Source organism: Hypomesus nipponensis, chromosome 4 (genome assembly GCF_054491055.1).
Source record: "Hypomesus nipponensis isolate SF chromosome 4, ASM5449105v1, whole genome shotgun sequence".
In the NCBI taxonomy this organism is placed as follows: domain Eukaryota; kingdom Metazoa; phylum Chordata; class Actinopteri; order Osmeriformes; family Osmeridae; genus Hypomesus; species Hypomesus nipponensis.
In genome coordinates this window covers 5,896,453-5,910,014 of record NC_140364.1, presented here as the reverse complement: position 1 = coordinate 5,910,014, position 13,562 = coordinate 5,896,453, and the positions used below count along the sequence as shown (strand labels likewise).

Sequence of the window (13,562 nt, the reverse complement as noted above, 5' to 3'; positions counted from 1 at the left end):
CAATCACAAAGCTCGGGACATCCGAGGGGGAGGCGCGTTTTGCCTTCAAGGCATGATTGATATTCATTTGAATAGTATTTCTCCGCTCCGCTGCCTGTGGGCCTGATGTCACCAACACACATAACCGAATCACTACAGACAGCTGTGGCCATCCCCCAAGAGCAGTGGCGTTAAACAGACATGTTTTCTTGCTATTAGTGGTGGGTTGGAAGCCAGAAAATAATGTTTCAAGTGTGAAACTTGTATAATCAAACCCTATTAGTCCAATGTTGCACTAAGTCCTCTCCATCATTTACAACAACATGAAATTCAGATAGTTTTGCACAAAGTCATATACATGTTAAAGAGTAACATACATAACTTAACCTTATCCAAGCTTTGAAAATTTCTTGTTTCTTGTTTTTATATTTAAATATAGTGATGTGACTGAATTTGTGTCTTCTGCTTGGTAATGCGATGTGCACATTTTGCTCATTGTGTGGTGGTGGTGGTGGTGGTGGTGGGGGGGTTTGTAAACAACACCTTTAAGGAGTTTACTAGCACAGCCAACAGCAAATGGGATCGGGTGGAACGATCAATGTTCATGTGTTGTGACCTGCGCTATATTTAGCCTCCTTGATCATGATGGACTGAGATGATGATCTACAATAGTTATTGCTAAGGTCATTTAATCAACCCTGCTGCCTGGACCCTGAGTTTCTCTGCTTCTCACCACCACCTCCTCTTCTCTGCTGGGCCTCAGTGGTGCTGAGCTCATCAACAGAAGAGAACTTGACCTTTCAAAAAAAAAAAGTATTTCTTTTTAATCATAGGTTTCTACTGCATGCTCGTTATTGACTTTTGACACTTTGTAAACAACCTATAAATCATCCTGTGTGGTCCAGCAATCTGGCAACCATGTAACATCCTCCCCACTCACCAACACAAACCTATTAGTCCTCATTAGAATATGCAGAGGGGCCCTCCAATTGACTGGCAGATATTCATTAGGGGGCCATGTTCCCGACTTCCTCCAGGCATTGTGAACAATCCGTTTAAGAGTACAACAGATTGGAACAAAGTACAACAATATGCTAAACACAAAAAACTGTCTGTAAACATGCTGCACGGTGGAAGACAAAAAGACACACAGGCATGCAGACATTCACATGAGCAGGGTTCATTCCATGTTAATGCTGGTATGCGTAAAATGTAAATAAACGTTGTAACTAAAGGAATGACTCTCCCAACCAGTGGACAACTATATTCAACTATATTTTACGAGGTGGTCACGAGGTGGTCACATGTCGGTCCACCAAGTGTGGGAAAAAAAACATCTAAGGGGATGATTGTCACAAAGGTTAGTTTGTTAAAATAACCCGTCAGTTTAAATACTGACCAGTCACACAACAAATGTTCTAAGTTTTATATTTTATATTATGATTATTTTGGGTGAAACAGTTGAACCAGAGAGTCCTGATAGATGGCCGGTTTGCTTGTAGACATTTATGACAGGCAACACAGTGACACACGACCAAGGCTTCAATGAACAACTTCTTTGTAGAATGCTGATCTTTAACAGGAGATGACACAAAGGTCTGAAATCAGACTAGCAGAGCAATATTTCAAAGGAACCTTCCTATCTTAAGTGTCAAGCAGGCACTGAAGAGAGTGTGGAGGATGTCTCTCTATAAGAGTTTGTATTGGCCGAGAGCCAGCTGCAATGGAGCTGTTTATTGGGGCTTTTGCAATGTGGGGACAGCGTGGTACTCTTATCCCATTACATCTATAATGGCCCCCCTGGTTTCCATTAACAACCGCAGGGCTCTAATCCCAACTCGTATTCAAGCCCACTCATGCTCCCTACACCATCACTTTCACAAGCTGTTGAGTCCATTATAACACAAGCAAAGGCATAGGAAGAGAATGATGAGAAGATGAGGACCGTGAGGAGAAGGGGAGGTTAGCAGTGAGAGAGAGCTTGATGGACACAACTGGCAATGACTGTCCTTTTTCTCATCACATGAACACATTTTCATGGCTGTGGTGTACATGAACGCATGCACACTCAGCTCCAAATGGAGGTGTAGGGCAAACGACCACGTGGATGCCTCAGCGTCCATGTGACACCACAAGGGAAAGCGAGAGGCCTGTGACAGATGAGAGTGACAAGGCTGAACCTAAAACTGCACATCAATATCCCTCTCATCGACCGACAAGACCTTGCATGTCCAGTGACGTGAAAAAAATACAGGAACGGTGACATTTTACTGACAGTTTGAAAGGAGACACCCCCATCAAGAGATGTATTGACATGCTGAAGACCAGGTGGTGTTAGCACACAGTTAAAACCAGGTGGTTTTACATAACTGAAGTATTGCTTGTGTCTTCTACCTCCCACTTTTATTAACAGACTGGGTCGTTCTGAAGCTCAGTAGAAGCCTGGTAACGATCCATTCATTAGAATCAGGTGTTTGAGCAGGGAAACATCTAGAAAATGCAGGGTCCTAAGCACCAGGGTCGAGAAACACTGTTATAGAACCAATGTGTATTTTTCTCATAACATTTATGATGTGGATTGTGATTCAAGGAAATGACTGGGGGAAGAATGTGCTCGTGCAATAGGGAAAAGACCATCATAATGGGATTTTGGGAATGTGCTTGTGTGACAGGAGGTTTTATATTGTATTTTAATACTTTTACAGGTTTTTATTTATAACCAAGATTTGTTTCACTCTATGGGGGTTCAGGCAGCTTCCTCTCTGGTTTACAAGTGTGTCAGCCTTGGAGAGGATCCTCTCACATAGCAAAGAGGATGTCTCTTCAAAGATAATTGCTTTGACACCTTTAAGAGTTGTGGACAGAGAGTCTTGAGGATGACCCAGTAGTCCAGCTGGTCCTCTGAACTGGTTACATTTGGTTATTTTAAGATAGATAGATACTTAATTCGTCCCGTGGGGAAATTCAGGTATCTCTCACAGTTCTCATACCAACAACAACAGACTATATGTACAGACAACACGGTACAATACAAACACACAACACAACAAGGCCATGTACAGTGTAGATAAGATGCAGTGCAAAACGTAGAACGTAGGGTGCTGAGCTGCCCGCTACGGAGGCTGGACTGTCCTTCCAGGACACGGCGTAGGGGATGACCGACACGCCCACGATAGCCAAGAGCTTGCCCCGCATCAGTATCTTCACAACAGTCACCGCCTTCCTGAACAGTCATCACCATCAACACCTGGTGGAGCAGAGTCTGCCGAGATCTCTGTGTCAAAGTGGCCACAGTCTCTGAACTTCACCTCAGCACATGTGACACTGCAGAAGGATGCTTCCAGCAGTGTTGCCAGACAGTTAATCTTTCTTAATAAGATTTTTTTAAGTATGCGGAACACAAAAGACTACTCACACAAGGGAGAACCAAAATAGACAAATGAACGCACAAAGGCTGACAGGAAGCAGACATACAGAGGCCAGGGTGATCACAACAGACAACAGCTGAGTGATTGGGTCAAGACACGGCTGTGTAGGGGACCAGGAACCAGGGGGAAGAGACAAAACAAGGACCGGAAGGCACACACCTAGGGAGACACAGAAAACACTAGGGACAGGGTAAACTGTCACACTGGCACAGTTGGGAAAAACCGGGGCATTGTCATGGTTGTGACATTTGCCAGTTTGCACCAATTTCATGTCTTGTCAGTGCATTTGACCCAGCCACCATTTTCTCCTCAGAATACTCCACAGTGGCTTGATGGACAGGTTCTAAAACTCGAAGTCCCAGGTAAATTGCCTCATATTCTTCTGCAGTGATGGGAACCAAGTCTGTGTTCAAATTGATAAGAATTTCCCCAAGTGGTTCTTTCATGTCATTAAGTCTTTGTAACATGGCAAAACACCATTCCATCTGGTGTAAGCCTCCTGGATTTGTTTCCCTTTCCTTACCATGTTTAACTAAATATTTCCTACACAACAGTTGGATGTCACAGTTCACATGTTTTACTGTAGAATAACGACACTATTAACATCCACATTTGTAACACTAATGAGTGAACATAATATATGAGATCAGAATGGACAGACGTAGCCCTATGAGATGTTGTGTTGTAGTTTACTACCTACCAGTGACTCATATTCAGCCAGTGGCTGTCATAATTTTCCCTAACCACCAGATGTCAATGTGCTCTCTATTTTCAATACCTATGAGTTTTTCCACAGAAAACGTACACCCCCAAACATAACCCCACTCCACCAACTCATTGCTCCTTGTACTTTCCTGATTGCATGTTCCATGTAAAAAAAACGTAGGCCTACTATAACACAGTCTGGCTTAGATACACGGACCATGTTGTAGGCTGAGTCAACTAAGAAGTTAGTTATATTATCCTATAGGCCCTAATTGAATTCAGACAATGTATATATTTTTAACACAAGGTATCAGTTTATGTGTGAGGTAGCCTATGTAATCCAATTTGAGTACCCATAAATAGCATAGCTGTTGGGTGAAACTCATAGGCCTTAGTTTGAACTATCCTCTTGCTTGTATTTCCAGGTCAGAAAAAAGCTTGTGACATAATATTCTAAACAATAATATTCTTGACATGCAGTCCAATACATGCAGGTCAGTTGTGTTGGTCTCGGAACATGCTGCATTCCCCATTTTTCTCCCTGTTACCAGTAGGCCTATGTGTCACAGACGCTTTGTTATGGCGCATTCATGCAGCACATAGGCTTGATTCCCTAGCAACGATGTAAATCAAACGTGTCCGGGTGAGGAGATCATGGAAAGGATACAATTTACCGTAAAGCCTGGTAAAAGGCACCCAACGCCCGGTTTTGAGTCAAGTGTACACTAGCCTGAGACTAGCTAGTCTTCGCGACAGTTGTTTATGTTCTTGTTGATTGTTTTTTTATGTGTTTGTCTTCCGTTTTGGGCCGTTTTGCTTGGGCAATTCTCCACGATACTGTACACTGTCGACTAACGTTATGGTAGCTTGCTGCTGAGTGTTAACAAGGTCGTATTTATTAGATGTAATATGTTTTTTCCGTTGCCGGGGAGGGACTCACTATTGCTTTCAACAAGCTGTCAGACAATGGATTTCCAGTTGCATTGATACAAAGTGCATGGCTTGTTTTTTATGCTGTTGTTGCACTTAGTGTGTTAGTTAGATAGCTGGGCTTAAATGTTGTGATCCAAGTCACTTATCTCAATGCATGCATCTGCAAGAGTAACTGGTGTCCTGGGTTTACTAGCTAGACGGCTAGCTATCGTCGAATTCTTAACCACTTACTACAGAAATCAAGCACTGCAACAATAGCTGGCAGCACATATAGCTAGTCGCTTGCAGGTGCTTGCCCCGGCGCTTACAGTATAGCCAGTTTCATATTTAGAAAGAAAATATGGAGTTCCCATTTGACATAAACCATATTCTTCCTGAGAGAATCACAGTTCTGGATCAAAACCTTGCCGCAGGTCGAACATCACTAGGAAGGTACTGTACAGTATTGTATTTACAGGCAACATGTCATTAATGCTAATGGACGCAAATACACAAGTGGAATGTAGCTATAGAGCTAGACTACACAAGTAAAATGCATATAGAGGCAGACTGTGTATGCTGCATAATTTACCAGCAGGGCTATTGTTTCTGATGGTAGACGAATGGTTCAAGTGCTAATGGTCATGCAGTTATCAATCAATTCCTTCATGTTTAGAGTCCAGCCTCGCCCTCGTTAACACACACAGCCTGCAATTTGCATGACGTCAGATGATGGTACCAGCTCTCTTTTGTAGTGGTGTAAAACAAACAAACAAACAAAAATCTCTGCTATCACGGTCATGTAGTTGAAAAAACAGGAATAGTATCACAGTGTGCCATTGTTAACTCCACCCTTCTTTTTCCTCTCAATTGTTTAGATCTGATCCACAAATTCAAATTGGCACTGTTATTGATGAACTTGGGAGAGCTTCTGCCAAGGTTTGTGTGTGTGTGTGTGTGTGGGATTGAAGAGTTGCAGATGTTGCTTCTGTTGGTGCCATTTATTATACTGCATGCTGAAAGCACGTGTCAAATGTAAGCATTAGAGTGCTTAAGATAAGTACATTATGCAACCAAGAAGATTAAGGGGTTTGTCATAGTTTTTTGTACATGGGATATCATGTTGAGAAGCTTTTTGACTGCCTGTCAGAGACAGTATTTTCAAATGTATCTGGCTACTTTGCTTAAACCACGTTGTCTTCTTGGGTCTGCAGGCCCAACAGCTGACCGCTCCAATCACAAGTGCATCTAAGCTTCAGAGCAATAAGCACCATCTCTACCTGCTGAAGGAAGGAGAAGCCAATGGGTAGGCCAAACCTCTCTAAACTCAGTCACATCGTTCACCTCAGTTGGTGATGTCCCAGCTCCATCGACAGAACTCAGTTTATTCCTTCTTCCATTCACATTTTTATGAATTTAGCAGATTTTTTTTCTCCAAAGCTGCACACACATAGTTTGTTTAGTAAGTACAGCAAAAGAACCAGGATCAGAAATGGATACAGTCATAATAATAGTATTTCGGTGACAGATTCAAGGGACAGTTTATATTTAGCAGCCTCATTGCAAAAACCATATCTTAGTGACCAGACACGGTGAACAAAAAGAAAACCACGGTGCAACAATAACATCTCAGAAGTAACTAGGCTACAGTGCAACATCTCGATGACAAAAGTGAGTGAATATCCCATATCCCGAAAATGCAACATCAGCCACTTATGTGCGCTTGGATTAGAGGATCAGCAATCCTACAACAACAAAAAATTACATTAGTGTTGCTCTGTGGAAAAAAGGGTATCGTTATTTTCTGTACCAAGGGAAATGGGAAATGCTCATCTTATGCCTCCCCGGCTGTTTTCTGCTGTGTCTACCTTTCACTAACAGAGGGAAAGGCGTGGCGGTGGGATTTCTGAAGGTTGGCTGCAAGAAGTTATTTCTGCTTGTGAGTACCCCTTCTTTACATATACAAAACGGTTTCACCCTCGTGATCCCAGGGTTATCGATAGCTAATAAAACCTTTGGTTGTAATGTTTCCTCAGGACCAGCGGGGGGCGCACGTGGAAGCAGAGCCTCTCTGCGTTCTGGACTTTTTTGTAAAAGAAAACTTGCAGAGACATGGCTATGGCCTGGAGCTGTTTGAGTTCATGCTTCAGGTAGGACACGCCCTGGACAGAACCGACGCACGACACCTCTAAGGGGGGGAATGTGGCTGTGGGTGGATTTGCAAAGACGGTCCAAGAGAAGAAAGAATGCTTGGACGTGGGGGTTTTGTGAATGCCTGTTTTCGGGTTGGGGCACGTTTCTCACTGCCATGTTCCGTTTGCCTATTCACACAGCACAAAAGAGTGGAGCCTGTGACAATGGCTTATGACAGGCCCTCGCCTAAATTCCTGTCTTTCCTGGAGAAGCATTTCTGCCTGAAGGAGGGTGTTCCCCAGGTATGGTCTGGAGGCATGTGACTGCAGTAGTACGCGCTGGTTGTGTTGCGTTGTATTTGGAAACAACAACCTATAGCAACATATCTTACAGTGGCAGTTGTCCCATCAGAAGATATGTCAATCATTCCACTTTCTTTCATTCCACTTGTTCAGTACTTGATTGGTTATAATTGTACCACACAGTTCAGACCTACTGTATTTAAACAGTGCCTATGTCACTGTCACCACTGTAGTGTCCAAAAGGTCAGAGACTGCGTTGAACATTTAATGGGGGAATTGAAGACTGAGAAAGCCAAGAATTCTGTGACATCACAAGAAGCCCTTTGGAATATTGTCAAATCATGCTGTATGTATTCTTGTGGATAAGAGAACTGGGCTGTAGGAGCACACAGTTCTGTTACCCACCCCCCACCCCAAGTTCCCTTACCACCCAGTTCTCCTACCCCTCCAGTTCACCGTCCCTACAGAATCTGCCAGTTACAGCCAATAGTTCTCTGCAGAATTGAATAACGCCCCTCTCTTCCGAGGTTAATGGGTCTGTCAAATGGCTAAATACATTATGCCCATGTAATTTTCTCCCATGGACACCATCATCTATCAAACATGTCTCATTACCTGTTGTGTTTCTTTCCAGGAGTGACCTCTCTGTCTTTCGCTTGTCTGCGTCCATTGAGTTCAATATGCTTTATTGGCATGACTGCTAAGGGTAAACAGCAAAGAGAAAAAGGATTCAACCTCCTCTCACTCTCTCCTTTTCCCTCGGTACTGTGTTTGGCTCTCTAGGTCAACAACTTTGTGGTGTTTGATGGCTTCTTCCTCAACAGATCAGGTATGGCTCAGATCATCCCTTGCCACTCGCCACGTGTTTATTTTGCTAGGACTTCTGTAAATGTGACAATAGGAGCAGGTTTAAGTCAGACCTGGTAGTCCCCACCCTCACAAGTGCACGATCACGCCATGCCTAATTCCGATGATATCTCTCTTCTCTGTGAAATGATACATCCTTGCCTTTTCATCCAGAACACCATGTCTGTGGCCTCACCTTCTTCTTTGAGGATACAGTGTCAAGTCCATATCTGTAGCCCCATCTTTGTTTTGATTGGATTACCGTGGCACATAGTTGAGCAAAGGATGTACCGGAACATCTTGTTTTGTCCCAAGTGTATGCTTGGCACCATGTTGAGAAAGGTTAAACACCAAGCCACTTCTCAGAGATGTTGTTAATTGCTTACTCGTGATTTCAGTGTAGCTTAGGCAAACATTAAGTGAGCTACAAAACATAACCTGGATGTTGGATGGTTTTCACCCTGATACAATGTTAGAGACCCTGTGACACTGGATATAGTGATGTTACTGGGGAGAGTTCTGTCCAGAGCTGTTTTTTTTGTTGCTGTTATTCCGGTTCCAAACACTTTTGTTTCACCAAACTCTCCCAGGCTCGCCTCACTCTCCTCTGACGGATCAGGGGATGTACGGCTTTTTGTAAGGACTCTCAATCTTATTTTTCTTTTCTTCCTTTCCCCCGGCATCCAAATCCCCTTCCCTTGTTTAGTTAATGACTGTGTTTATATAAGGCCTCCCCTTTTCACATGCTATATCTTTTTTTTCTCTCTCTCTCCCTTTCTTTCCAACTTTATCCTTCTTTCTCTCTCCATCCTTCTCTGCCTCTGTCTTTCCCTCTATCCTTTTCTGTCTCTTTCTCTGCCCTTCAGTTTCTCTCTCTCTCTCTCTCTCTCTCTCTCTCTCTCTCTCTCTCTCTCTCTCTCTCTCTCTCTCTCTCTCTCTCTCTCTCTCTCTCTCTCTCTCTCTCTCTCTCTCCTTCCTTCTCGGTCTCTTTCTCTATCCTTCGGTTCCTCTCTTTTTCTCTCTTTGGAGATATGGAGGTACACCCCACTGCTACCCATTCCCCACCCTGCCAGGTCCAATATAGTGGATGTGACCCAATCATGTTGTATATTGGACCCAGTAGCTTTAAATGACCGTTATGGTTCTGTCACGCTCCTTAACAAACGTCCTTGCAGCACAAGCTGATGATAATGAAGCTGCTTGTATACCTTAACGTCTTACCGGCCTCCCCAGTGTCTTGTCAGTTTGCGTAGAGTCACCTTAAACTCACACCACCCATATGTTTATGGACAAAGCTAGCATTTGTAGGAATATTTTGGCTACAATGTATTGCATCCTTGCCATCTGTGTATGTTTCTGTCGAGTCTGCGAGGAGGGTAAATGCTGCAGTCCTCCACATACAGAACCAGAATCCTGTTCCGTGTTGCGTTTGGGACTTTAGTGACTTCAGTTTTCTTCTACAGCGGCCCAGTTGAGAAAGGTTCCCCCAAAAAAGCCGGACGGAGAGATCAAGCCCTACTCGCTAATGGGGAGAGAAGGTGAGTCACACAGCTTCACATGGACACTGTAGAGACCTGGGACACAACACAATTCAGTACTGTGGTTCACCGCCGTTCTTGTAAATGTGCTGCTTCATCGCCTCCATTGTGAATGGAATGCCAAAGGCCGTTTTTGTTATGAAAGACATCTGTGTGGTAGACATTCCGGTTCATTAGCTGAGGTTAGCTTTGAAATACACGGGGTGTTGGCTAGAATAACCACCGGAGGCAGAGTTGGGAACGGGGATGCGCACTGGGGCGAGCGAGCGTTGAGATGTGACGTCCTGCATGTGTTCCTCCTCAGTGGTGCGCGAGGAGCAGAGGGCTCTCCCCTGGCCTTTCGTTCGCCCCGTGGCTCCCCCCCTCTCTCCCCCCTCACGGGTGGTATCCTCCCCCTGCTCGCGCTCCCTCAGCGTGGGATCCTCCCCCAGCAGGGGGCCCCCGTGCCCCGCCCCGACACCTGCCCCTGGAGCCTTCAGGGGCCAGATGCCCGACTCCCCTCTGATCGAGAACTGCAGAGCAAGGCGCACCAGGTAAGGGCACTCCGTCGCCACGACTCCAATATCGAAAAAAACGTATTTGCACTGTCACAGAGGGCTTCACGTACGCCCACAGAGCTGCACCTTAACCAACCTAAACCCTCAAAGACGCAGGACGAAGGAGAGATCAAGATTCAAGATGAACTTTATTGTCCCACAAAGGGGAACATTTGTCTTGGGCTTTTGCCCATGCTGCAAACACAGATGCATACAAAAGTGAATAACACCATACACCCTAAAAGCACATGTATGCACACAAACAGAACAAAACGATCACATTAGTAAGAGACCTTCAGTAAAAGCAAAGATCCCCCCAGTGTCCATCCTGGCCTTGTCCTCTCTTTTTCCGCCGCTATTTAAAAGTTTGACTGAAACAGGGTTGATTGAATTTTAAAATATAATTAATCTCCAGCAGGGGACTGAGGCTCCTCCCAGAGGGACCCAGAGGATACTAAGTGTGTAGAACAGGGGATGGGCACAGATTGTCTTATCTACTTACGACCAGGCTACCCCCTAAGGCAGGCTAATAACAGTGACAGTCATGCTGGATGATGAGGGTATGTTGTCAATGCTGAGAGCTTGTGCCTGGTCCTCCAGACCGGACAGTCATTCCTCTCTTTAGACAGTAATTGTTGCACACAAAGAGCTCTATTCAGCACTGGCCGTTCCCGTTTGCTCCAGGCCTCCTTCGGTCTCTCTCTCTCTGTAATTCTCTCTCTCTTTATGCTCTCCTCCAGCGTACTGTACTGTTTGACCACAGCTCTCCTCTTGGCTCCTCTAAACACAGTTTCTCTCCGTCTCTCTCCCTCCTCTCTGCCCTCTTGTCTCATGGGACACCTGCTCCTTTTCGATTTCACCTCTCGAAACGTCCACTCCCGACCTCCCTCTCTTCATTTCACCGGGCCTTCTTTCTTTCTCCCCTCATCGCAACAGTTCTCTTAATCGATCTCGGCTCAGCTTTCATTGACTTCCACCTTTTGAACTTCCCACCACAAGCTCTTAAGTTTGACGGAGGGCCAGTGGCTTTTCGTCTGTTAGTCTGTCTGTCTTGAAGACGAGGAAGTCTCGTATTGTCTTAATGATGCTTTGACTACAACATTGAAAGAAAGCAAGACATGGCCCCCCGTGCCCTGTAGGACTTTGACATCTTTCTTGTGTTTGTGCAACTGAGGGAACCACAATGCTGTAACCTCCTGCCTTTTAGACGCCATTAAACATCTTTTATCCCACCAAACTAGAAACGGGAGGTTTTATTCTTACCACATTACACACGTTCGTGGTTGTACTTTACAGCTTGTCACATTTCCCAGCTTTATAGAAGGTCGACAAATAAATGTGGATGGTGATATTTTAAGGCCCCTCCTGTTTCATCCAATTCCCAGCCCAGTTTTTGCTCTATTATTTGCCCTCATTTCATCTCACGATCATGGTTCGTTCGTGTGTCCCCCCAATCACTGTTTTGATGAACGTTTTATGAATTCTTTAACTTTGGTTGCTAATTATGTTTTTTCATATTTTAAACGTTTTTGGTTTTCTTTTGTTGTTCCTGTTTCTTTCTTTTCCCTTTTGCATCCACTTGACCTGTCCTCTTTCTCCTGGCATGCCTTTGCTACTCATCCCACTTTCTATCTCCCTCCCCTCATCGGCCTCCCTCTTTCATTCTCTCTTTTGCGACCTTGTCCTCCGTTCCCTTCCCTCTTTCTTCCTGGCTATCTTCTGTCTTCCACCATTCCACTGGTAGCCAACAGGGCCTGGTTGCCAGGGGCAACCTCTACAGTCGCCACATCAACAGCAGGGGCTTTGGGCTGCTGTTGGAGAAACAGCAGAGCACCTTCAAACTGCCAGGTAAGGTGCTGTGAAGAAACAGTGTGTGTGTGTGTTAGGAAACTGAACTTGTGCCGGTCAAGAACGGACAAAAACCCAATCCTGCTGTACTGTAGATTCCACACAATGCTGGGATTTGTAGTTTTCATGCTGTAAGTGCTGTGTGCCTCTTCAGGTTTGAGACCAGTGTTGAAAGACAGAGAAACTGACACAGACACACTGGGACACACAAATACAGACAGGTTTGAAATTTTTCACGCATCACTTAAGTAATGTGCCCGCACACAAACACTTGAATTTAATGGAGCTGATAAACGGCTGAGCAAGATATAGAAGAAGAGTTTTATTTATTTGGGGGGGGGGGGGGGCGGCGTTTTTGTGCCCTTTTCTGTGTTTCTGACTTTCTTTCCTTGCCTCTCTGCTACATGCATCTCCTTCTCTGACTCGCATTCACGCCATGAAATCCAATTTCCCTCTCGTTGTTCTCTGGCCTTCCCCTTATAGATCTCTTCCCTTCTTTCTCCATCCATCTCTCCTTTTTTGACTAGGTTCCAGCCCCTCTCGCTCCCGCCACTGCCCATACCTCAGAAGGAAAGCCAGACACTCGTGGTGGCCAGGGGACCAGACCCAAGGATGGGAGTTGATTCCACACTGCTGGAGAGGGGGCTGAAGGTGGGGGCAGAGCCTTGGCCTTCTGGGAGGCTAGGAAGAGCTGTGCAGCCAGGCCAGAAGGCCCTGTTGGAAGCGGAGAAGAACCAGGGTAGAGGAGGGTGGTCCTGGACGGTTGGGGAGAGCCGGTGTACAGCCCAGTGGGTCAAACACAAGCAGGAATACAGGAGCACCCGGCCTTGGTGACAAAGGACACGAGAGAGTGAGCGAGAGAGCGAGGATAATGAAGGAAGGGGATCTGATAAAACCATAGATGGTCAACACTGTTTGACATACTCTTGACATAAGTAAATGTTTAGGCGTGGTAAATAGAGCCAAACAACTCCCATAGGTTAACAGGGTGGGAAGCAGCTACATTTAGAGAATGGAGTGAATAAATAGGCTGACGAGGCAAGTAGGCTTGTATGGAGTGTGTGTCTGAATCTGCCATGTGAGAAGTCAGTTGGTTGAAAGGAAGGCGTGGGATGTGCTAAGAATTCCTTGGGAATTTAGCTGACCTCACTTATTTAATGCCACTTTAATTGTATTTATTTTCAAATTGTGGATTTGTAAGTGTACTACTGAATGTCAAGAAATTCAATGGAAATACATTTCAGACGCTAAAAACAGAGATGGACTCCCGTATTTTCCTTGGATGGCATTATGAATCACGTGCTGGTTATGTACATGATGTATCGTAAATTACAA

At 44.9% G+C, this 13,562-nt stretch overlaps 1 protein-coding gene across 2 annotated transcripts; it reads left to right on the top strand.

Annotated features, from left to right (window-relative positions):
• Window positions 1-4,717: 4,717 nt before the first annotated feature.
• On the top strand, window positions 4,718-13,485 carry atat1 (alpha tubulin acetyltransferase 1). 2 transcript variants are annotated; one of them, XM_084697144.1, is made up of 12 exons: window positions 4,718-5,477; window positions 5,903-5,963; window positions 6,239-6,330; window positions 6,906-6,963; window positions 7,061-7,174; window positions 7,358-7,459; window positions 8,243-8,288; window positions 9,769-9,843; window positions 10,148-10,376; window positions 12,124-12,227; window positions 12,382-12,448; window positions 12,755-13,485. In XM_084697144.1, the coding sequence occupies exons 1-12, from the start codon at window positions 5,386-5,388 to the stop codon at window positions 13,059-13,061; spliced, it is 1,347 nt and encodes a 448-aa protein (XP_084553270.1). In that variant the 5' UTR covers window positions 4,718-5,385; the 3' UTR covers window positions 13,062-13,485. The 2 variants fall into 2 exon arrangements, with proteins under 2 accessions (XP_084553270.1, XP_084553271.1); XM_084697145.1 differs by lacking the exon at window positions 12,382-12,448 and having other exon boundaries at window positions 12,755-13,028.
• The last annotated feature ends 77 nt before the right edge of the window (window positions 13,486-13,562 follow it).

Coding starts and splice junctions, on each gene's coding strand:
- atat1 (XM_084697144.1), top strand. CDS start 5,386: ATGGAGTTCCCATTTGACATAAACCATATTCTTCCTGAGAGAATCACA. Junction 6,964..7,060: donor GCAAGAAGTTATTTCTGCTT/GTGAGTACCCCT, acceptor ATGTTTCCTCAG/GACCAGCGGGGGGCGCACGT. Junction 12,449..12,754: donor GGACACACAAATACAGACAG/GTTTGAAATTTT, acceptor TTTTTTGACTAG/GTTCCAGCCCCTCTCGCTCC.